Source organism: Sinocyclocheilus grahami, unplaced genomic scaffold (genome assembly GCF_001515645.1).
Source record: "Sinocyclocheilus grahami isolate Dianchi unplaced genomic scaffold, SAMN03320097.WGS_v1.1 scaffold534.1, whole genome shotgun sequence".
Lineage (NCBI taxonomy): Eukaryota > Metazoa > Chordata > Actinopteri > Cypriniformes > Cyprinidae > Sinocyclocheilus > Sinocyclocheilus grahami.
In genome coordinates this window covers 789,496-814,624 of record NW_015505713.1, presented here as the reverse complement: position 1 = coordinate 814,624, position 25,129 = coordinate 789,496, and the positions used below count along the sequence as shown (strand labels likewise).

Genomic DNA, 25,129 nt, shown 5'->3' with positions numbered 1-25,129 from the left:
ACGGGTACGTTTTCCCAGTGTTGTCCAGTCTTACTCATTGGGTAGTGCCATTGCAGCAGTAGCTGGTGTCCTCTTGTGCAGGCCCTGGCCTACGCCAAAAAGTAGGGGCGCAGGTGGCTTCCACAGGACACTGGAAGGGGCGGTAGCTGTGGCCTTTTGGTAGGATCCCAATTCGTCGGTCCTCTGACGTGATGTCGAGAGTGACCGACTTAAAGGGTCCCGTCGCCACAGCTCCTGTACCACCGCTGAACGGCCGGGTCACCGGCTCGGCTCCTCAGCGAAAACCTGAATATGCGCTGCATCTGCTGCCTACTTATACTCACGCTGTGATCAGCAGCAGCTGGATGCAATAATCACATGCCAATGTGCATTGGCTCGTTTAGTTTACACTCGAAGTAGATTGGTCCCTCTAAGCGAGATCCCAATTCGCCGGTCCTCCGACGTGACATCTCCGTTCCCTCCTTCAGGGAACGAGGGTTACATACGTAACCGAGACGTTTTCAATTTTAACATATTTTGGTGGCAGCGCTGATTTTTCAGCAGCCATTATTCCAGTCTTCAATGTAACATGATCCTTCAGAAATCATTCAAATATGCTGATTTGGTGCTTGAGTAAAATCTGTTATCATTATCAGTGTTGATTATCAACAGTTGTTCTGCTTAATATTTTTGTAAAAGCCGTGATAATTTTTTTTTCAGGATTCTTTGATAAATAGAAAGTTCAAAAGCATTTACTTGAAATAGAAACCTTTTGTAAAATTATAAATGTTTTTTTTTTTTTTTTTACATTTGAACAATTTTATGTGCTGAATAAAAATATTAATTTATTTTAAAATAATCGTATTGACTCCAAACTAACTATAATATAATAATATAATATAATATAATTGTGTCTCTTTGTGTCTTGCAGACGCTGTATGAGTTTAAGTTTGAGTTTCTGCGGGTGGTGTGTAATCATGAACACTACATCCCACTCAATCTGCCCATGCCTTTTGGGAAGGGACGCATTCAGAGGTTTCAAGGTAAACATACAGCAGTATTCTACAGCACACTGTTGTTGAAATAGTCTAAAAAATTGTCTGGCATCTCTCTTGAAATGTTAAGTTGTTCATCAGGAGAATTAGATTTAATATAATTCGTCTTTCCTCCCTCTGTGGCTTCTGTTCTTTGGGCTTTCTGTACCTATTGCTCATATGATTGTCTTCTGCCGTCCCTTTCCACTGTTTCCTCTTTCTTTGTGTGTGCTAGCTTTTCTGTGTCACATTAAGAAGACTCATGTGAGAAGAGTAGGTGAGCAGTCCTGCTTGCCAGGCACTGAACAATGTTCATGTGTCTAGTCTTAATGACACAGTCCATGTCTCTCTTCAGTGTCATAACTGCTATGATGGCTTCATTCCTGATGTGGAATGGACCTACTCTGGTCTGTCTTACATATTTTGATGTGCAAAATAAGCTAATTCATTCATGAGTCTGGATGATTGATTGGGTGTTTAAAACTGTTCTATTTACCTTTGTTTTGTAATAACTGTCCATGAACTAGCTTTTGAGTCTGTCTGTGAAATATCATCTTGTGTATGTGTGTTTATTGTGATATGCTGTACCAGTGAAGTTGTAATTTAAAGTGCATAAATCAAATCAGTGCTCTTGGTTTTATTATAAAAAGCTGTAGAACTGTTTTTGTTTAAGGCATTGCAACTAGTTGTCTTTGGTCTTTTAAGCAGGATATTTGAGCCGAAACTTTCAAACACAGTTTTAAATTAGTTGGTGGTTACATTCAGTGTTTGTGGTGTAATGCCTTTCTTTCTCTTTCTCTTCTCTGTGTCTTCATAGATCTACAGTTGGACTATTCACTGACTGATGATTTCTGCAGGAATCACTTCCTAGTGGGTTTGTTATTGAGGGAGGTGTGTGGGGCCCTTCAGGAGTTTGGGGAAGTCCGTCAGATCGCCATTCAGGTTCTCAAGAGTCTGATGATCAAACACACATTTGACGATCGCTATGCCTCAAAGGTCAGCGCACAGTTGCAATAAACCCCTCAAGTTAAGAAAAATAACTGTTTTAAAATTAAGGGTGTTTGCACTAAGGGTTTTCTTAATTTTGTAACTGCCTTAGCACCTTAACAGTGGCTTAACAAATAACAAAAAACAAAAAAAGTATTAATTTCTTTGAAAAAATAATAATGAACCCAAACTTTTGAGTGGTAGTGTATTGAACATGATCTTATTTTATATATTTTAGTTCTTTCCCAGTTCAAGTACATAGGAGCTGTATTTGTACGCCAATTGCCTATTTAAAAAACAGTGCCCTGAAGCACTTTCAAGATTGCCACTGGGTGAATTGACTTGCCTTAGACAGACATTGATTTTAACTGGTAAATATCTAAGCTGTGTATCTGTGTATGTGTGCACAGAGTCAGCAGGCAAGGTTGGCGACGCTTTATCTACCCTTGTTTGGGTTGCTGCAGGAGAACGTTTACAGATTGAATGTGAGAGACGCGTCTAATTTTAACACCAACCAGGTGAATCATCTTTTGTACTTTCGTATCAGTCTATTATTCACAATTTGAGCAACCCTTACATTTCTCCTTATTTCTTATTTCTCCTCAGAATGGGCGAGATGAACATCTTTCCAGCATCTCTACAGTAACACCTCAAAAGCCTGTTGGCAACCTTGACAACAGCCTTCATAAAGATGTATTTGGGGTCATCTCAGGAACTGGTGAGTAATGAGCAAATTCAAAACTACCAGCAACTCAGGCCTTTCACCTTCTGGCATTGGTGAGATTATCAGGAGATGTTTCTGTGAATGATTTCATTATATGAATGAAGTTTATTCTGTGCGTAGCCTCTCCTCACACCTCTACGCCTAACATTGGCTCTGTGCGTCACGCTGACTCTCGAGGTTCTCTGGTCAGCACAGACTCAGGAAACAGCATCCCTGAGAAGACCAGCTCCCTCGATAAGGTAAAGTTGAATAACAGTTACGATGTCCATCAGGCCTAAAATAATCTCTTATCTGCATTGTTTAAATAGAATCTCCTGCTTTCATAATATGTACTCTGAAAAGCACTTTACAAAATTAAAATGGACTTGACTTTGTCTTTTAAAAACAATGTTAAATGGATGTATTAAATGTTCAGGGGGAGTTCCTTCTTCCTTCAAATGTGCTCAGGGGGCCTTTTACTGGAGCTGTGATGTATTCACTTTTCCACATGTGTCTAATACATTACATGAACATGTGAGGTCATAAAACATCTGTTATGCTGCATTTCTCACTCCCTGGGTCATTTCTAGGCAACAGTGCCTGAAAAATTCAGGGTTTTTTAACATCTCAATTGAAAAGAAATCACATTTTATTCTCCCTCAGGCTTAAACTAGCAGAGCCAGAACCTCCAAAGACATTGGGTGTTTTCAATAGTAAATTATTAAACTAATAATCCAAAAAGAAAAACTAGTCATTTTTCTTAAGTAACCTTAACTGAAAAACCATACATTATTTCAACTTTGTCCAGAGTTTTGGAAGTTTGTAATTCCTATGCTTTATAATTCATATATTTTATCACTTGAATATGTAAGTTATTGTAGTATCACACGTTTTTTTCCCATTTCTAATGAAATATTATGCTTGATGTAAGAGAAACATACTTTTGGTTTGAAATACATAAAAGTATTTTTTTTTTTTTTTTTTTAAAGAACAAAAATGTCAAAAGCTAAATTTAATGTAGGTTTATTTTTTTGTAACCTATGAAAATGTTTTTATAAAGAATGGGTACAATACAAACTGGCAAATGTAATCTTTAAAATATTTCAGGGTTAATGTTTCTTTTTTGTCTTACTAAACTAATTTTAAATATATTGAAATATCATAAGGACGCAAATGGCACCATCACCATTAACTGAGCCTCAGCTGTATTTAGCGGCATGTAGCCATTGCTAATAAGTTTCCCTTAATCATTCCTAACTCTTATTCTCTCCTTTTACCCTTGACCTCTGACCTCTTAGCCAAAAGAGAGGTTTACACGTAGACACACCCTCACCGTGTTGCCCCTCCCCCTTGAACCAGAGGACTCCGCCCCTCTCAGCCGGGCAGCCAAACGTGTCACAATGGATTTCTCACTGCTTTCAAGCCCCGCCCTCTACGATAATGACACTAACAGAATTACTGACACCATACAAGTAGAGCAACCCTAGAGTGTCCCCATCTGGGGAGTGTGTGTGCTTCCATCTCTATAATCTTTTATACATCATGAGGGTGTTGCATGTCTTTCTCATATTGTATTTTTCCACCTCTGTGCATGTGGTGGGGTGTTTTTTGCTTACTTAAAGTCATATAGGGGTGAGCAGTAAAGCTTCCAATGGCCCGCAGTGTGCTGTGATGTGATATTTTGATGGGTCTTCCATTATATACTTTATATGTATGTGTGTGTGTGTGTGTGTGTGTGTGTGTGTGTGTGTGTCTGTACGACAGACCCAATCAGCCTCCGCTCTGGGTAGCTCTATGCTGCGCTGTGATAAATTGGACAGAGAAGAAATCAAAAACCTGCTCATGTGTTTCCTCCATGTCTTAAAGAGCATGTCTGAGGGTAAGAACATGCACCCATGGCTTTAATTTTCAAAGTTCACATACTTTTGTTCATGATTGTCCTCACTTTTGATTATTTTTCCAGATGCCTTATTTACATACTGGAACAAAGCCACAACCTCTGAGCTGATGGACTTTTTCACTTTAGTAGAGTAAGTCATCTAGACTGGTACTAATCACATCAGAGTATCAGAATACTGAGGTCCTCTAACTTATTTCTGAACACTCAGTTCATTTGTCTCTCTCTCTCTCTCTCTCTCTCTCTCTCTCTCTCTCACCCAGAGTGTGTTTACATCAGTTCAGGTATATGGGGAAGAGATTCATTGCCAGGTAAAACATTTTTTGCTCCTACCAATCTAAGAATTCTTAGAAGTCTTTGAATTTTGGTGCCACAGAAAATCATACATATTTTAGTGGGAACATAAAGTGCTCGTATTAGAAAACAAACATTAGAAAAAATAAGTATCCTGATTAAGACTTTCAATTTAATTTTGTGGGAAATCAGGGAACATTAAGGCCATTAAGTAACATTTTTTTTGTTCAACAGAATATTTATGCCAAAACATAAAAAAAGCATCCTAATTAATCAAATGCATCAATTTAGAACATTTATTGGTTTAAAAGATAGTAATACATAATAATATTAATTATATTTTATTAATAATCAAATAAAATGACAGTATTTTTATGCATAATGTGTATATATATATATATACTGTATATATATTATATATATAATATTGGATACATTTATTCAGTACATTATTCATTCAATACATTTAATTTCTGTATTATATATATGCATTTATTCACTTACTAAATAAGGTTTTTAATATTGTTTTATTGTTACTTGTTGTTTTATTGTATATAATTTTCTTGTCATTACTTGCTTTGCAGTATTACATGTAAACATAATCATGCCAATAAGGTACTTTAAATTTAATAATGCATTAAGAATTAGTTAATTTGGGCCAGTGCTAGGCTTAAGATTAGTGACATGGAAAAAACTAAAACAATATAATTATCTGCAAGGCCACTTTTTCCCATGTCTGTTCAAAGATTTCTTTGTCTGCCACTACAATGCTGCCTAATGTATTTGAATTAACTTCATTTGGTGGTAATAATTAGTAATGATATTTTTTCATAATGTATTTATACATGTGATTCATTGTGAATCGTTTTTATTAATTATCAGTTATCTTAGATTTAAAAAATAATAATTATCTGGATGTCACGAATGATGAATTCACTTAAATTTTTTTACCAGTTCTCATCTATAAAACCAGACATACAAACACAAGCTCAAGACCATCACTGCTGTCTCATATCTATCTGTCTCTCTCTAGGCTTTAACATGCACTCACACATACATTAAATTATTATTTATTAAATTCATTGTAAATTATATACTGTAGATCCATACATGGCATCAAGTCCTACACTACCTTGAATGACGCTACTCCTTTATGTGTGTATGTTTTATTGGCTGAAATGCTGGCGAGGGTTCAGTTAGTCAGTGATACTGTAGCATCCTGGCACCCCTAAACAGGGTAAGAGCTGTTGTGTGCTTTTGAGTGGCCTTCGCTAACAGCATGCTGACTCATTCAACTAACTCACTGCTCTGTGTGTATGTGTGCCGAGACATTTCCACATTCATGCTTTCTCAATAGTCTAAGAGCAAAAGGTTTTGTGGTATCCGTTTAGATATTTATCACCTGCATGTGTCCATTCAACACATCTAGTACAATAATATGCTCACACCAGTGTGCACATCATCACATCTCCTGCTCTTTGTCCAGTGGATAACCAGTCACATGACTAATGGATGCCAACATCTAATGCACTGTATTAACATCTTTTATAAACCATCTACAGCATCATGTTGGTTTATGAGCAGTAATACAGGTGCAACTTTGTGGCATATCATATTTATATAATATAATGTAAGAACTATACAGTGTCAGAAATAGAGTAGAAGTCAACCATAGTGAATACAGATGTTTTAATCAACTGTTTTTAACATTGATAATAAAAAGAAATGTTGCTTAAGCTCCAAATCAGCATATTAGATTTCTGAAGTATTATGTGACACTGAAGACTAAAGTAATGGCTGCTGAAAAATTAGATTTGCCATTATTTGAATATATTACATTTTAAAATATATTAACATACAAAACCGTTTCAAATTGTAACAAACCCCAAACTTTGGGAAAATACGGCAAGAGAGTGTGGAACATGGTCTAAAATAACAATATAAGCAGACCTCATGAAATCTATGACATGTCATAAACCCTACATATTTGCATTTTTATACTGCATGTACATGATTGACAGCTCACAAGATCTCTAATAAAGGCTTCGTTTTCCCTCAGAAGCCAGGATGGGGTGGGGTTTATGGCTCCGGACAGGAAGTCGTTGACTCTTCCTGTGTCTCGTAACAGAGGGGGCGTCATGCACACACGCTTACACCAGCTGGGCAGCCTGGAGAACGCACACACTTTCAACCACAGTAAGACACATTAACACACATTCATTTCTTAATGAACTCCTCATCCTAAATGTTCACAGCCTCTCTAAGATGAACATTTAGAAGAATTTAATGTGCTTTGACAATCATGAAAGTTACACTGTGTATGTTTCGTTCTGAGAATTTGTTCTTGGGATCTTTGTAGACTAACCGGTAAGAGCTTCTTGGGTTTCAAGGGGACCAAAAAGCATAGTGCTATGCATATTCTACGTGTCATCCTTTGTGCCATCTTCAATGCAGAATGAATTAAGGGTAGTAATCCAGTGGTTTTTCAATCCTGGTTCTGAAATACTCTTAACAGTCTGAGAACCACTGATGTAGTCCAACCAGAGACAGCAAAGCAATACTGAGTGGCCAAAGCAGCTTATCTCACCTCTGTTCAGTTATTAAATTATATGATCTTTCTTTTCCTCTTTCTCCTGCAGCGTATTGCCATGGTGATGCTGACGCGTGTCTCCTGGAGGCTAACGTCTCAACGGAGGTGTGCTTGACTGTGCTGGACACACTCAGTGTCTTCATTATGGGCTTTAAGGTATAGACAACAAGTGGAAGTGTGTGTTTATTAGTACAAGTCAAAGTTCAGTTATTCCTTTAAGCACTCTCATATTAAACCATGTGTCCACAGACTCAGCTGTGTGCAGATTTGGGTCATAACCCACTGATGAAGAAGGTTTTCCAGGTGCACCTCTGTTTCCTTCAGATCCCCCAGTCAGAGACTGCACTGAAGCAGGTCTTCACCTCCCTACGTACCTTCATTTACAAGGTAATCAAAAGAGCCACCCTCACTGTTGATTCATGGGATATGAGAGAAGAAAATCCCCAATGGAGACCCTGACAGTTTAGTTAAAAATGGTTTCTTTTGGGATCAAACAAGCAAAATTCAGTATTTTCTGATATATTTCCTCACCAGCCCTTCAAAGGGATAGTTCACCCAAAATTGTCATCATTCTGTCATCATTTACTCACCCTCGAGTAGTTTCGAAACAAGTTTTTTTCTTCTGTTGAACACAGAAGATATTTTGAAGAATGTTGGGTTCTAAACAGTTGCTGGTAGCCATTGACTTCCATAGTATGGAAAAAAATACTATGGAAGTCAATGGCTACGATTCATCAAAACATTAGTCAATTTACTCTTCCCGCCATCAGATCACATAATTGAGTAATTAAATGTCCAACATAAGTGTACACATGATGAAGACATAACAGTGTTGTTCATTATTTTGTTCATAAGTCTCATGTCTTTTTCTGTCTTTCTCAGTTTCCCTGTACGTTTTTTGACGGACGGGCAGATATGTGTGCCTGTTTGTGCTATGAGATCCTGAAGTGCTGTAATTCCAAACTGAGCTCCATACGCAGTGATGCCGCCCACCTGCTCTATTTCCTCATGAAGAGCAACTTTGAGTACAATGGCAGGAAGTCCTTTGTCCGCACACACCTGCAGGCAAGAGAGGGATAAGAGAGTAATGGGGGGGTCAAATAAGTGCCAGAAGTGTCAATCAAATAATTTTACAAATAATTTTAAGTCCTCTTGCGACCCCCTTGGAGATTTGATGAGGCCCCCTAGTGGGTCCCGGGGCCATTGGTTGAGAGCCACTGATCTAAAGAGCCCTTTTGCAATCTAGAATAAATACTGGCCTTTTTTTTACTTGAAAAACACAATCTGGCTGAAATACCTGGCGATTTATTTGAAAAAAAAATTTCTCAGGTGGTGATTGCAGTGAGTCAGCTGATCGCTGATGTCATCGGGATTGGAGGGACACGGTTCCAGCAGTCACTGTCCATCATTAATAATTGTGCCAACAGTGATAAAACTGTAAAGGTAAAATTAGTCATTTCCATTTATACAATATATACAAAATACATATTATTATATTGTAGGTTGCAATCTGAGTAAATGCTGGAATGCCCTACATGACTTTTAATGTGATGAATAGATTAATAAGCATCATCACTTTATCCTCTGAAATCATAGGTGATTTTTCTGTGAATTTGGTTACATTTGAGTGCCCAAAATCTCTACACTGGCTATTACTTTCAGCAAATAATGTCAACTCCAGACTGCAAACTGGGGCAAAAATCTGGGCAAAAGTCTTAAGGAAGCATCTACATAAATGTTAACAATAAATATGAATGTCAGAATAACATTGAACACTAGAAACTCAAGTAGATCACCAGCTTTTCAAATTCAAATCAGTGTATATGTCTCATCATCAGACGTGACCGTTTGCCTATTATGCACTTTCTCTTCCTGTTCTTCCAGCACACTGCTTTCCCCTCGGATGTGAAGGACCTGACCAAGCGGATCCGGACGGTACTGATGGCCACTGAGCAGATGAAGGAACATGAAAAAGACCCAGAGATGCTGGTGGACCTGCAGTACAGCCTGGCCAAATCCTACACCAGCACCCCTGAGCTGCGCAAAACCTGGCTGGATAGTATGGCTAAAATCCATGTCAAGAATGGAGATCTGTCTGAGGTAAGCTGGCCAAATCATACTAATTAATAAATTAAATAAAACTAAAAACTAAATAAACTTAATTAGCCAAATAACTACAGAAAATTGGGTTAAACACATCCTGTTACTTATATTTTCAACTCTTTAATTTTGCTGTTCTTCACTCAGTATTTGAGTTAACAGTTCATTCAGCATCAGTTTGTTTGGTGATATAGTAAAACAGTGGTTGGTGGATAACATTACATCAGTGGCTTATTTTTTCTTTAGGCAGCGATGTGTTACGTGCATGTGGCAGCACTTGTGGCCGAGTACCTGAAGAGGAAAGGTGAGGAGTCCACTAGGGGGCACAGTAAATATAGATTGCAGTCAGAAATTAACTTTTTTTTAAATCAAGATGCAAAATTTTCCCACTGGAATGGATATTCTGGTTCATTACTGGACACAGTTTGTGATCTATTTACGTAAAATACTTAACTTGAATCATTACTTGAAGAAAATTTCACATTTTGAACAAATGTGGCTTGTAAAAGCAAGCATTAAATACAGAAGTAACAATGCACAAGATACAGTATATCATATATTTGTAACACTTTATGGACTTTTGTGTTTGTTTTCATTTCATTCCTCGTGTTCTTTGACCTAGTTTCTGTCTCCCCTTGATTGTGTCATTATGTTCAGGTGTTTCGTGTCAATTGTCCTTATTAACGTTCCCCCTATAAGTGAGAAGGGTCTGGCTGCAGCCTCGTACTTGTATTCTCAGACTTGCATTCTCAGACACTTGCGCTTCCGCTAGCGACATCACTTGCTTTTTTTATTTTTTATTTTGTTCTATTTTTTATTACTTTTTGTTTGAATCTCTCAACATTTTACAACAGTAGCCAAGACAAGAAAAAAGAAACTAAATGACAATGTCACTTGCAATCGCCACTTGCACTCTCCACTACCTGCAACGTCACTTGCAATCGACACAAATCGTGCGTGTTGCCAATGGAGACAAGACGCTGTGGTGATTAAACGATTAAAACTAATTTAGTACTATGACATAAAGGGTCCTGCAAGAAAAAGACAAGACCCGCAAATCCGTGGCCACAGAACAGCAGAATATGAACGCATGCGCAAAGTCTCTCGTTAAGCATTTTCCTCCTGTAGAAAAACATAAACACTTAACATGGCGTAATGTATTAAGATGCTATTAAAATATCAAATTAAATATACAATTTATTTATATAATGAATATGTATATAGTATTTTCCTCCCATACCGCAAAACGTGGCATAATGTGGCATAATGGACTAAAAAGGCCAAACTCAATAATCTCCTCTACATTATTAATATACATAACTAATATGTACAGGCAAGCAGGTGAGCCCAGAATAAATGCAACACGCACAGTTTCATGTTAAGCGTTTTTCCATATAGAATAAACTGTCTACAGCTCTTTTATATCATTGTCTTTGTCCATTAAGCTACATTACGTGTTTTATTTATAATGATTTTCTATAGGAGGAAAATGTTTAACGTGCAATTTAACGCACTACGTTCTGGGCTCGTCTGCTTGCCTGTACGGAGTTGATCCTTTTAAAATCACTTAATGCATTTCAAAATGCACGTTCATATTTGTTGGTCTGTATATACTTTGAGTCAACAACAAGACATATAGGCTGTATTGTCTTTATCATAGTCTGTTATTATGCCACATTAAGCGTTTTGCTGTATGGGAGGACAAGTGAAAGTTTGCACACTGTTTGCCTTGTAGTACATTAAATAATAACTATATATCGAATTTGATCTTTTAATTGAACTTAATGTATCTTAATACATTACGCCATGTTAAGTGTTTATGTTTTTCTACAGGAGGAAAATGCTTAACGAGAGACTTTCATATTCTGCTGTTCTGTGGCCACGGATTTGCGGGTCTTGTCTTTTTCCTGCAGGACCCTGTATGTTATAGTATAAAATTAGTTTTAATTGTTTAATCACCACAACGTCTTGTCTCCATTGGCAACACGCACCATTTGTGTTGATTGCAAGTGACGTTGCAGGTAGAGGAGAGTGCAAGTGGCGATTGCAAGTGACATTGTAATTTAGTTTCTTCTTTCTTGTCTTCACCACCTGGCTACTGTTGTAAAATGATGAGCCATTCAAACAAAAAGTAATCAATAAATAGAACAAAAAATAAAAGACTGCAAGTGACGTTGCTAGCGGAAGCGCAAGTGTCTGAGAGTGCAAGTCTGAGAATGCAAGTCTGAGAGTGCAAGTGCAAGGCTGCAGCTAGACCCTCTTGCTATAAGTTGCATTCTGTTCAGTGTTTGGTTGTCCGATCTCGTCGATGTGTACGTGTGTTTTCTGCCTCCTTTCTATGGATTACCCCTATGTGGATTATTAAAGACTGTGTATCATATCTTCTTCGTCTTCATGCGTTCCCTCATGCACCATACCATGACAATATTACTAGGTTTGGCCAAAGTTATAAATCTTATAAAAAGCTTTTTTTTGTCTGTCTTATCAGATATGCTTTGTAAGCTTTGATAATTGAACTTGTTTTTTTAGTATACAGGTGAGAGTTGATTTAAATTTTCTTTCCATGCTCAAATGCACGCACACACAGAGACAGATTTGTAAAGGCATCTTATGCAAGGTTCAACTGTATTGTGCAATTTGTAGTTCTTTGTGAATTTATTTTACAGGAGGTAATCTCTGTGTGTGTTAACAGCTCTAATAATGCAGGGTCAGGAAAATGAAACGTGCACAAAAACACACACACTCACATTATGCAGTGTTAAGCAACATTATTTACGGAGGAAATCAGTTCTTGAGGTGTGATGTTTCCCTTAATACCTAGTGTGTGTCCAAATGCCTGATATTTTGTAAAGGTTTTGCAGTTTATTGAACCTGTTTAACCTATTCTGCTTAATATTCCTTCTTCTTTGCAGGAATGTTCCGGCAGGGCTGCTCTGCATTTTGTGTGATCACACCCAACATTGATGAGGAGGCAGCCATGATGGAGGATGTGGGCATGCAGGATGTTCACTTCAATGAGGTTCAAACCAGCTCACTCCTGATCTCTTTTATATAGAGATGTGGCGCTTTTAGCCACATTCATGAGTCACAGCCCCTTAATCCTGCCACTCTTTCATATCGACTCTGCATCAGCACTGGACTGAATTCAAAACTCTTTTTTTACAACAACGTCAGTAATAATCCAATGTAGAAAATGTTCTCAGATTTCTTATCTAATCAGTATCCATTGCCCATTTCCAGTGGGTGTGTTAGTAAAGGAAGTCCAGATAATGATCCCTGATTAGACCTGAGAGTCCCTCGTCACTGTGAATAATCAGTTTGCATGTTTAATGAACTCTTTGTGTAACATTTACATGTTGTTCAGTGCTTACACTTGTGATAAAAGATCGTCTCTGCTGTTGGATTTGTCCGGTTCTATTGGACTTCATTTTGAGTAACTGAGGAATCTTGTCAGAACCCCCAAAAAGGCACTTTCTGAACCATTGTCCCCTTTATCAAGATAAAAAAACATTTAATATTTTAAATTAAAAGATTAAACTTAATGACAGATTAGTTACCAGTAAATTACTTAGAACAGTAGTTTTGTCTGTAGCATGATTTGCTGAGAGAAGATAGTTTGCTGTATCTGGGGGTGTCATGTAAATGCATTATTGCTAAAATGGAGTTGAAACAGTAATTATATATGCATGTTTATCTGCAGGAGGTGCTGATGGAGTTGTTGGAAGCTTGTGCTGATGGTTTATGGAAAGCTGAACGTTACGAACTTATTTCAGATATATACAAACTCATCATTCCAATTTACGAACAGCGCAGTGCCTTTGAGGTGCGCACACACACACACACACACACAAACACTGTTTATGTGTCATTGGAAATAGAGCATTTACATTTGCCAGAAATACAGTATATATTATATTTGGACAGTATGGATGTATTTTTGTGCTTTTGTGTAGAAACTGGCCCACCTGTATGACATATTACATCGGGCTTACACTAAAGTGATGGAAGTGATGCATTCTGGGAAGAGGCTACTTGGGACCTTCTTTAGAGTGGCATTTTTCGGCCAGGTAAGACAATGCAATGGTGCAGTGGTTTCAACTAGTCCAGCTAGCACAGACAGTTTGACTGAGGATTAAGCTGCATTATAGCAACAATATAACTGCATTTTATTTTAAAGAGGTCATTGCAAGAGGTATCAAATTGAGATAAAAAAAAAAAGATTGGTGTATCATGAAAACATACTTTGACTTTTATTACTTAAAAATTCCTCCTCAGTCCAAAAATAATGATCTTTGGGACCATGTTTTGAAACTGAGATGCAAAAATACTGGATGTCTGAAGAAAAAAAAATCAAAGCCCCCCAAAATTATATATGAGTGCACGCTTATACATGAAGAATGCTTATTCGTTTATCAGAAACTTGCCCCACAACATTCTTCTTTGTGCACATCAGAAGAGAATTTAATTATTTGCGCAAGTAGATTACATACAAAGTCAATGCAAAGACTCGAATGACGCGAATTAGGCGACGCTAATGTCGTGAACGTGAAATTCGCCTCAATCGCGTCTTCTGCAAGTTGAAAAATTTCAACTCGAGTGGGAAATTTGCAGGACATATTGTTGCAAATTTAACTTGTGCGAAAAATTTGATTGTCGCATAAAACATTTGCGAATAAGCACCGTTTCCATCCGACAAGTCAAAGAGAACAAAATCATCACTTCCTGATAAACTGGCACCAAATATCACTAAGAAAACTGCGAGAAGCCACTGAATACATTCATTTTAATTTATAATAAGTGACTTGTGTCTCAGAGCGAGCAGACGAAACACAATAAATGCGGTCATTGCTTTCGTGGATGCCTGCTGTGTGAAAATGGATGCAGAACTGTGTGTAAGACAGTTCTGGGAGGCAATAATACAGAAATACTTTGACGACAGACTTTGCTCTGGCATTTCAGAATGACCATAACAACATTTCAGATTATGTGCAACAAGATCGGTTCGCTGGTTAGTGAGGTTATGCCGTCCCATAGCGCAAAGTCACATTACTTTTTTGATGCACATAGAGGAATTTATGCGGCAAATGCGTTTCCATCTCCCATTATTAGCATTAACCCTTTTTCGCGCAAGACAAAAACCACCTCAAGCAAGCGTAAAAACATTTTTGCGAATAAACTTTTATTCCGGCTTTGATGAAGGTCCACCTTCTGAAAAACAAAATGTGTTGTGATTGGCTAGCTGTCCCCGTGCGTTGTGATTTGTGAACCTTTTGTCTTTCAACAAAAGCTTTTTGGCGAATCCGGCACTGTACTCCCTCATGTTGTGGAAGCTGTTCTCAGTAAAATGCGCAGCACACAATAGCAAATTGGGGTTATAATGCTCAGGAACAGAGTTAAAAAATAAATTGCAACCACTGTTTCCTGACATCATCCACTTTCAGAAGCGCAAACAAAGACGTTTGGGCACGGAGGGGAAAAAAATCAGCGTTTCAGGCAGTCGCACACCGGACGAGAAGCGCAGCGTTGCGTCGCGCCACGTCTTTAAAATTCAAAGACTTTATTTTCTATGAATGTAGGCACACCGGCGGCGTCTGTCCGCGGCGCCCAGCTACGTCGTGTTATACTTGGAAGAATTGTTCTAGACATGCCTAAAATTTGAGGCTACAGCACAGCAGCTCTTCTTCTTCGTTTTCTCTGATGCACTAACTCTGCAGCAGCACTTCTTCTTCATCTTCTCGTCTGATGTACTCACTTAACCAAGCGTTCTAACCACAACCTCGCCCTCCCCGCCCCCCAACCATTCGAATTTCTGTAGGTGGGAATTATTTTTAATGATATTCTAATGAGCCGCTTTGTGATATCACAAAGCCCGGAAACCAACGCTGTAGTCCAAACGAGCCGTTCGTTGTAGTTCTTGAAAAGCGATTTGTAAAAAACAAAATATCTCCCTTTGGAGTGGACTTTGAGATTTGTAACTTTCTAGATCTTTTTTATGCCCAAACATACACACTACACTCTGAATAAAATTTAAAAAGTGTAAAGGCATAATAGGACCCCTTTAAACTAAATTAAGATTTTGCATGTTAAAATTTAATTTAATCATAAAAATGTATGATGTGACCTCTTTAAAAATGAAAAGGAGACATAGGCATTCCTGTATGCATGATAATAAACCTTGCATGATAGCCAAAGTCTTGTTTAAAGCATGTGTAAGGCATTGTGGGTCTCAGTTAATCAATCTTTTCTGCTCTCTTTTCTTTCCTAAGGCTGCGGTAAGTGTTGTTGTGAACTGTGTGTGTGCTGTTTTACTCATTGTCAGGCAAGTTTTGCTTTGACCATAATAGTCTCACTAAACTACTGCTTGTTTGTCTGCTTGCCTTTGGATTAGAAAGAGCCTTTTTCCGTGTTCTGCTAGCATCCTTCATCAATCTTTAAATGCATAAAACATCCTGTCATCTGAACATCCTGTCATTTATTCATCCCGGTTGAGCTCGACAGCACTCTGACTCTTTGTTTACTGAGGAAGCCATTTTTAAATGGGTTTGGACCATAAAAATGAGCTAGGTAACACTTAGAGAGCTCTTTCGCTATACGCTGTGCCCATTAACCTCACAGAAGCCATGAGCTTTTATAGCTTGAGCTGTACAAAAACTTCATTGTGTTCTTCATACGTGCTGGTGTCTCAAAAGTGTCTATGTTGGACAACAGAGAATAAAAGATAGCACTGATTATTAAAAGTTAACACGAATTCTCTGAAGTGCAGGAGATGTGATATTGATAGTCTGAGCTCTGCCAAGATCTGTGTTATCAGGTTTGCTTTGAAATCCTGAATACTTTGGTTTTTAAGACCGTTAAATGTCAAAGTGTGTGTCCATTTGTCATAACTCTTCATTTCCACCTGTGTGATGTAGAGGTTTGTTGATTATGGGATTGAAACCAGATTTAGTTGCCTGTACATTAATAGCTTCAACAGTGTTTGCATACTGTATTTCACACACAAATTGTGACTGGAATGTTGTGTGTGTTTCAGGGTTTCTTTGAAGATGAGGATGGAAAGGAATATATCTATAAAGAACCAAAATTCACTCCTCTATCAGAAATTTCCCAGCGTCTCCTCAAACTTTACTCGGACAAATTTGGTCAAGAAAATGTCAAAATGATCCAGGACTCTGGCAGGGTGAGAAAATGCACACTCATATTTTATCAGTATTCTGTGAATAGGTAAAAGCTCAGACAATCGTGTATAATCTGAACACATGCACACAGATTGCACTAGTACACAAGTACACTGTAAAAATTAGATGTTTATAGAACTTAAAGTAACAGTTTACCCAAAAATAAAATATTTGTCATCATTTACTCACCCTCATGTTGTTGCAAAGCTCTATGACTTTCTTTCTTCTGTCTAACATAAAAGAAGATATTTTAAGAAATCTCATATAATTGCAGTCAATGGGCTCACATGTTGTTTGGATCCCAACATTCTTTGGAATTTCAATGTTTGGAACCACATGAGGGAATTATTATTTTTATTTTTTTTGGGTGTAGTATCAATTTAAAAATGAAGCCCACACTTTGCATGGCTTAAAATGTCAAGTTTTCATCACCTAAAATTGTTTTTAAAATGAAGCTAATTGTTCAATATTATGCGCTGTAATGCATGTGTTTTCAAACTGAACAAAGCAGAAAAGTTCTTAAAAACTCTAAATAAGAGAGTCTGTGGCCTTTAAATATTTGAAAACCTCTCATCTAATGTACATTTCTATGACAAATGCTTATGTCATAGAGAGCAAAGTGCTTGTTGATAATATCCCCATGTGATGTGATGTGATGAATGCTGATCACATGAACACTCGTCAGACAAAAAACATGCATGAAATGCACACAGACCACAACATATGGTACATGAATAAAAACAAGGTAACAACTTCATTAATTTTGTATGTAATAAAGGCACAAACTCATCATTGGTGTAGGTCTATTTGCACTAAAAATGAATCTAGCTCACCTGCTATGCTTGTTGGAGCATATGTTATATAGTATAATAGAAAATAGAAAAGCTGTATCATGATTATTTACTTGATCCAAGAATCAGTTTTACAGTGTATACACAAACACACACACACACACACACACACACACACGAAGATCATTACACCATAGATGAGATCAGTTTTGACAACAGACCTCCTGATATGCGGAGTTTGCAGTCAAACCTTAACCCCAATGCACTTCCAGACAAGAATTCAGTTTATTCATGTTTTATCAGTGTTTTACTGGTCTCCTTCCACCCTAATGTATCACATCTCATCTGTCTCAGGTCAACCCTAAAGATCTGGAGGCAAAGTTTGCCTATATCCAAGTGACGCACGTGACGCCGTATCTAGAGGAAAAGGAGCTGGAAGAGAGGAAGACTGACTTTGAGAGGAGCCACAACATTCGGCGCTTTGTGTTCGAGACGCCATTCACTGAGTCAGGAAACCAAGCGTTCTAACCACAACCTCGCCCTCCCCGCCCCCCAACCATTCGAATTTCTGTAGGTGGGAATTATTTTTAATGATATTCTAATGAGCCGCTTTGTGATATCACAAAGCCCGGAAACCAACGCTGTAGTCCAAACGAGCCGTTCGTTGTAGTTCTTGAAAAGCGATTTTTAAAAAACAAAATATCTCCCTTTGGAGTGGACTTTGAGATTTGTAACTTTCTAGATCTTTTTTATGCCCAAACATACACACTACACTCTGAATAAAATTTAAAAAGTGTAAAGGCATAATAGGACCCCTTTAAACTAAATTAAGATTTTGCATGTTAAAATTTAATTTAATCATAAAAATGTATGATGTGACCTCTTTAAAAATGAAAAGGAGACATAGGCATTCCTGTATGCATGATAATAAACCTTGCATGATAGCCAAAGTCTTGTTTAAAGCATGTGTAAGGCATTGTGGGTCTCAGTTAATCAATCTTTTCTGCTCTCTTTTCTTTCCTAAGGCTGCGGTAAGTGTTGTTGTGAACTGTGTGTGTGCTGTTTTACTCATTGTCAGGCAAGTTTTGCTTTGACCATAATAGTCTCACTAAACTACTGCTTGTTTGTCTGCTTGCCTTTGGATTAGAAAGAGCCTTTTTCCGTGTTCTGCTAGCATCCTTCATCAATCTTTAAATGCATAAAACATCCTGTCATCTGAACATCCTGTCATTTATTCATCCCGGTTGAGCTCGACAGCACTCTGACTCTTTGTTTACTGAGGAAGCCATTTTTAAATGGGTTTGGACCATAAAAATGAGCTAGGTAACACTTAGAGAGCTCTTTCGCTATACGCTGTGCCCATTAACCTCACAGAAGCCATGAGCTTTTATAGCTTGAGCTGTACAAAAACTTCATTGTGTTCTTCATACGTGCTGGTGTCTCAAAAGTGTCTATGTTGGACAACAGAGAATAAAAGATAGCACTGATTATTAAAAGTTAACACGAATTCTCTGAAGTGCAGGAGATGTGATATTGATAGTCTGAGCTCTGCCAAGATCTGTGTTATCAGGTTTGCTTTGAAATCCTGAATACTTTGGTTTTTAAGACCGTTAAATGTCAAAGTGTGTGTCCATTTGTCATAACTCTTCATTTCCACCTGTGTGATGTAGAGGTTTGTTGATTATGGGATTGAAACCAGATTTAGTTGCCTGTACATTAATAGCTTCAACAGTGTTTGCATACTGTATTTCACACACAAATTGTGACTGGAATGTTGTGTGTGTTTCAGGGTTTCTTTGAAGATGAGGATGGAAAGGAATATATCTATAAAGAACCAAAATTCACTCCTCTATCAGAAATTTCCCAGCGTCTCCTCAAACTTTACTCGGACAAATTTGGTCAAGAAAATGTCAAAATGATCCAGGACTCTGGCAGGGTGAGAAAATGCACACTCATATTTTATCAGTATTCTGTGAATAGGTAAAAGCTCAGACAATCGTGTATAATCTGAACACATGCACACAGATTGCACTAGTACACAAGTACACTGTAAAAATTAGATGTTTATAGAACTTAAAGTAACAGTTTACCCAAAAATAAAATATTTGTCATCATTTACTCACCCTCATGTTGTTGCAAAGCTCTATGACTTTCTTTCTTCTGTCTAACATAAAAGAAGATATTTTAAGAAATCTCATATAATTGCAGTCAATGGGCTCACATGTTGTTTGGATCCCAACATTCTTTGGAATTTCAATGTTTGGAACCACATGAGGGAATTATTATTTTTATTTTTTTTGGGTGTAGTATCAATTTAAAAATGAAGCCCACACTTTGCATGGCTTAAAATGTCAAGTTTTCATCACCTAAAATTGTTTTTAAAATGAAGCTAATTGTTCAATATTATGCGCTGTAATGCATGTGTTTTCAAACTGAACAAAGCAGAAAAGTTCTTAAAAACTCTAAATAAGAGAGTCTGTGGCCTTTAAATATTTGAAAACCTCTCATCTAATGTACATTTCTATGACAAATGCTTATGTCATAGAGAGCAAAGTGCTTGTTGATAATATCCCCATGTGATGTGATGTGATGAATGCTGATCACATGAACACTCGTCAGACAAAAAACATGCATGAAATGCACACAGACCACAACATATGGTACATGAATAAAAACAAGGTAACAACTTCATTAATTTTGTATGTAATAAAGGCACAAACTCATCATTGGTGTAGGTCTATTTGCACTAAAAATGAATCTAGCTCACCTGCTATGCTTGTTGGAGCATATGTTATATAGTATATAGAAAAATAGAAAAGCTGTATCATGATTATTTACTTGATCCAAGAATCAGTTTTACAGTGTATACACAAACACACACACACACACACACACACACACACACACACACGAAGATCATTACACCATAGATGAGATCAGTTTTGACAACAGACCTCCTGATATGCGGAGTTTGCAGTCAAACCTTAACCCCAATGCACTTCCAGACAAGAATTCAGTTTATTCATGTTTTATCAGTGTTTTACTGGTCTCCTTCCACCCTAATGTATCACATCTCATCTGTCTCAGGTCAACCCTAAAGATCTGGAGGCAAAGTTTGCCTATATCCAAGTGACGCACGTGACGCCGTATCTAGAGGAAAAGGAGCTGGAAGAGAGGAAGACTGACTTTGAGAGGAGCCACAACATTCGGCGCTTTGTGTTCGAGACGCCATTCACTGAGTCAGGAAAGAGGCACGGCGGGGTCGAGGAACAGTGTAAACGAAGGACGGTGCTCACCAGTGAGTGATCACTATCACTGACCCCAGAACAGTTACTGCAGTGAATACAAACAACACACATAACAGAAGAAGTGAACATTTAGCTTTTTTTATACTACAAAACTTCGGTTAACAATAAAACCCTTGTGTCTCTACTTTTCTGCCATCTGGCCGAAAGGTTCTGATCATGGTGAGGAATGGTTCCAGTTGCATTTCCACTTTAGCATGGTTAGCTAACTGTGCTCATCCGTGCTACTGGATCACTTGTAGTTATGTGATGATGGCTTTCTAGTACTGTAGTACAGTATTTTTCTACATGCTGTTTTCATTAGCCTTTTTAGCTAGCCTGGGGAATTTTAATTTGATGGGATCATTCTCCTTATTATGCACACTCCAAATTTAAATGCACATAAATGCATATACTACAAATCAATCACCAGTTCTAAAATACATTCTAATCCTGATTTCATAGCACTAAATTTGAAAAAGAAACTGCAACCAGATCAGCATGGGTCATCATGGTTTCGCAAAGAGTTTAATATTTTGTTAGACAAGCCTATTAATATATTTTCAAAAGTAATTTTAAAACACTATATGAAATTGGAAATTGTACTTTTTTTTTTCCAAACTTGATTTGAAAGCATTTTGACCCTCGATTCTGGATGTATGCATTACATGTGCACAAAATTAAGGGTGGGTTAAAGTGTAAGGGATGGGTCAACAGTGTAATTCTAAATGTAAGTACAGAAATTAATTACAGATGTAATTAAATGCTGGTATTTTTAAAATATAAGTACATAATGTAAAAACATGTACGTACACAATAAGTGCATTGTACCAAATCATTAATTTAAATGTAAGTACATAGTACTTAAGGCCAATTAATATAAAGTGGGACCTACATGTATATTCTTTAAAATTTATTTTGCTTCTTAATTTAGTGTGAGAATCTCAGTAGTGATGAATAGCTTTTTTCTTTACTGTCATTTTTGATCAATGTAATGCATTGATTCCTTGAAAGAAAGAATGAAAGAACGAAAGAAAGAAAGCTCTGACCCCAAACTTTTGAACGGTAGTGTACATGTAGTTCCTTAATCTGTAACTTCCTTAAATCATTGGTTTATTGCATTCACCATATAAGTGCACCCGTACACATGGAAACCAGATTTAATGAACATATGTCTTTGGCCTCCATATGGTGTAATCCATTTATTTACCCAGCTATTCCCTGAACACTAATCTTTAATGATTACATTTTAGTCTGTACTTCCTGCATTAACACTGTACACCCTGATCTTGAGCTCTGGGCTGCAATTGTGTTAAAAAACAATTAATCCATGTCTTTGTCTCAAGTTAAGTGTTGTTTAGTGTTGTAAAAGCAACCAGGAGATTTCAAAGTTGAACCCTGATCTTCATCTTGTGATAAATGTTCAGATCAGATCTGGCCTCTGAGGCAGAATGACCTTCTTAGAGAGTGTGTTCTAAATAAACCACTTTTCACAGTTTCAAGGTGTGCCATCCGCATGGAACATAAATCCTGATTACTGCACAAACATGAGTAGATTTCAGCTGGGTCCTTAATTTGTTTGTTCTTCTAGCCACCCGTACTACTGCATTCACTTAATGTTTATTTACTCTGTCTTCTCCTATCTCTCTGTTTCAGCCACACACTGTTTCCCGTATGTAAAGAAGCGCATAGCGGTGATGTATCAGCACCACACAGACCTGAGTCCCATCGAGGTGGCCATAGATGAGATGAGCGGGAAGGTGGCAGAACTCAGAGCCCTTTGTGCAACCAGTGAGGTCGACATGATCCGCCTGCAACTTAAGCTGCAGGGAAGCATTAGTGTACAGGTGTGTGTGTGTGTGTGTGTGTGTGTGAGAGACACATATGAACACACATCATTGGCCTGTTCCAAAAGCAACCTAGCCAACACTTTTAGGCATCATGATGCAGAGTCTGTGACAAAGATACTTTGTTTTGTTTAGGCAAAACACTGTACCATTTGATTCCAGAATACACTGCAACGAATTTAACAAATATTACATTCAAGATATGTCATAAGAAATTTGTAAATTTGTATTTATAATATTCATTTATAATATTTATAATACAAAAATCTGTTTCAAATAAATGCTATGCATTGGAACCTTCTATTAATCAAAGAATCCTGAGATAAAATGTATCGATTGTTTCCTAAATAATTGTAATAAAATAAAAGTAATAAGAAATTATTCTTGAGCAGCGAATCAGCAGATTAGAATGATTACTGAAGGATCATGTGACACTGAAGACTGAAGTAATGATTGCTGAAAATTCAGCTTTGACATCACAGGAATAAATTATAGTTTAAAATATATATATATATATATATATACTATTTTTACTGTATTTTTGATCAAATTTTATGTTCAACCTTGGTGAACATAATAGAACATATTCATTCAAAAATGTTAAAACATCTTATAGACCCCAAACTTTCAAATGGTAGTGTATAATTGTAAAAAAAACTATATTTATAGCTAGTTGTGCAGCCCACCAAAAATATTATGGCATTCAACAGTAGAAACGTCTTCTATAGACTAATAATGCAACAACTTGGTGGCATCTAACAATAAAATCAGTCAGTACACAATAGACAACAAGGCACCACACTAGATATAGAAACAAAGCAATTGTGTTGATTCACACCCACACTTTCTCCCCAAGTTTGGCATGTTTAGAATTCACTTAAGACATTATTCAGTTCTTTTCTTCCTTGTAGGTCAATTTTGCATGGATTTGACATTTTTAGTTATTTTTATGGAGACATTTTTAGCCATTTAATTCCCACAAGAGCAGCAAGCCTTCCCCCAAATACACTTTTGCCATTATATCACACACTCAGGTTTAAACTGACCTGTAAATGACTTTTTTTCTTAAATACTTCTTTCTCTTCAGGTCAATGCTGGGCCACTTGCATATGCCAGAGCTTTCCTTGATGACGCCTGCGCCAAAAAATACCCAGATAACAAAGTCAAACAGCTTAAAGAGGTCTTCAGGTAAATGAACACCATGTGAAATGCCTTCTAAAATCACCACACAACCGCCTGCTTTTTTATCTGTATGTGAATATGGTGTTTGTGTATGCAGGCAGTTTGTTGAGGCATGTGGACAGGCTCTAGCTGTGAACGAAAGGTTGATCAAGGAGGACCAACAGGAATATCATGATGAGATGAAAGCCAGTTACAAAGACCTGGCCAGAGAGCTTTCACACATCATGCATGAACAGGTAACCATACACAGTGGCACATCGCAAATCTTGTTTCCCTTATGCAAGCGCAAACACACTGAGTCTGTGTTGGCAAAAGATTGGAATAATTAAATGTCTTTGAAAGAAGTCTCACCCCGGCTACATTTACTGAATCATAAATACAGTAAAAACAGTGATGTTGTTAAATATTAATACAAATGGAAGTAACTCTTTTCCTTTTGAATGTATTTTCAAATGCGATTGATGACAAAGCTGCATTTTCAGCAGCAATTACTGCACTCACATGATCCTTCAGAAATAGTTCTAATATGCTGATTTAGTGCTGAATTGTTAATAATGGTTTGTATTATTACTGTATTATTTTATGTTGAAACCGTTTTTGATGCCTAATATTTAATCTTTTTTGTGAAAACTGTTTTTCAGGATTCTTTGAATAGAAAGTTCACTCACAGCATTATTTAAAAAGTTTTTTTGTAACATTATAAATGTCTTTATTGTCCATTTTGATAAATTTAATGTGTTGTCTTTGCTGCATAAACGTATTATTATTTTGTTATGGTAAAAAAATGGTAATGTGTCAGTGGGCACGGAAAGTATTCAGACCCCCTTAAATTTTTCACTCTTTGTTATATTGCAGCCATTTGCTAAAATCATTTAAGTTATTTTTTTTCCTCATTAATGTACACACAGCACCCCATATTGACAGAAAAACACAGAATTCTTGACATTTTTGCAGATTTATTTAAAAAGAAATTATCAACAACTTCTGTTTGTACATTTAGATCACCTTTGCTGTCCATCTACAGCTCACTTGAAAGTTATTCTTTAAAAACGCAAATAATTTGATAACACTGTTAGCAATTGTATATTTTATATACAGTGGGTACGGAAAGTATTCAGACCCCCTTAAATTTTTCACTCTTTGTGATATTTCAGCCATTTGCTGAAATCATTTCAGTTATTTTTTTTTCCTCATTAATGTACACACAGCACCCCATATTGACAGAAAAACACAGAATTGTTTACATTTTTGCAGATTTATTAAAAA

At 37.1% G+C, this 25,129-nt stretch overlaps 1 protein-coding gene across 1 annotated transcript in view; it reads left to right on the top strand.

Moving 5' to 3' along the window:
- The window catches only part of dock9b (dedicator of cytokinesis 9b), a 67,355-nt gene that overhangs the window by 39,469 nt on the left and 2,757 nt on the right, over window positions 1-25,129 (top strand). Inside the window, exons 31-55 of the mRNA XM_016238245.1 lie at window positions 911-1,022; window positions 1,831-2,009; window positions 2,411-2,518; window positions 2,607-2,718; window positions 2,845-2,963; window positions 4,468-4,582; window positions 4,667-4,733; window positions 4,864-4,911; window positions 6,954-7,090; window positions 7,534-7,640; window positions 7,734-7,871; window positions 8,367-8,549; window positions 8,814-8,927; window positions 9,369-9,584; window positions 9,831-9,888; window positions 12,497-12,603; window positions 13,285-13,407; window positions 13,538-13,651; window positions 15,851-15,856; window positions 16,615-16,761; window positions 17,905-18,021; window positions 20,755-20,848; window positions 22,491-22,681; window positions 23,769-23,869; window positions 23,961-24,099. Coding sequence (XP_016093731.1) covers window positions 911-1,022; window positions 1,831-2,009; window positions 2,411-2,518; window positions 2,607-2,718; window positions 2,845-2,963; window positions 4,468-4,582; window positions 4,667-4,733; window positions 4,864-4,911; window positions 6,954-7,090; window positions 7,534-7,640; window positions 7,734-7,871; window positions 8,367-8,549; window positions 8,814-8,927; window positions 9,369-9,584; window positions 9,831-9,888; window positions 12,497-12,603; window positions 13,285-13,407; window positions 13,538-13,651; window positions 15,851-15,856; window positions 16,615-16,761; window positions 17,905-18,021; window positions 20,755-20,848; window positions 22,491-22,681; window positions 23,769-23,869; window positions 23,961-24,099 — 2,952 coding nt within the window. The remainder of the gene's footprint in view (window positions 1-910; window positions 1,023-1,830; window positions 2,010-2,410; window positions 2,519-2,606; window positions 2,719-2,844; window positions 2,964-4,467; window positions 4,583-4,666; window positions 4,734-4,863; window positions 4,912-6,953; window positions 7,091-7,533; window positions 7,641-7,733; window positions 7,872-8,366; window positions 8,550-8,813; window positions 8,928-9,368; window positions 9,585-9,830; window positions 9,889-12,496; window positions 12,604-13,284; window positions 13,408-13,537; window positions 13,652-15,850; window positions 15,857-16,614; window positions 16,762-17,904; window positions 18,022-20,754; window positions 20,849-22,490; window positions 22,682-23,768; window positions 23,870-23,960; window positions 24,100-25,129) is intronic.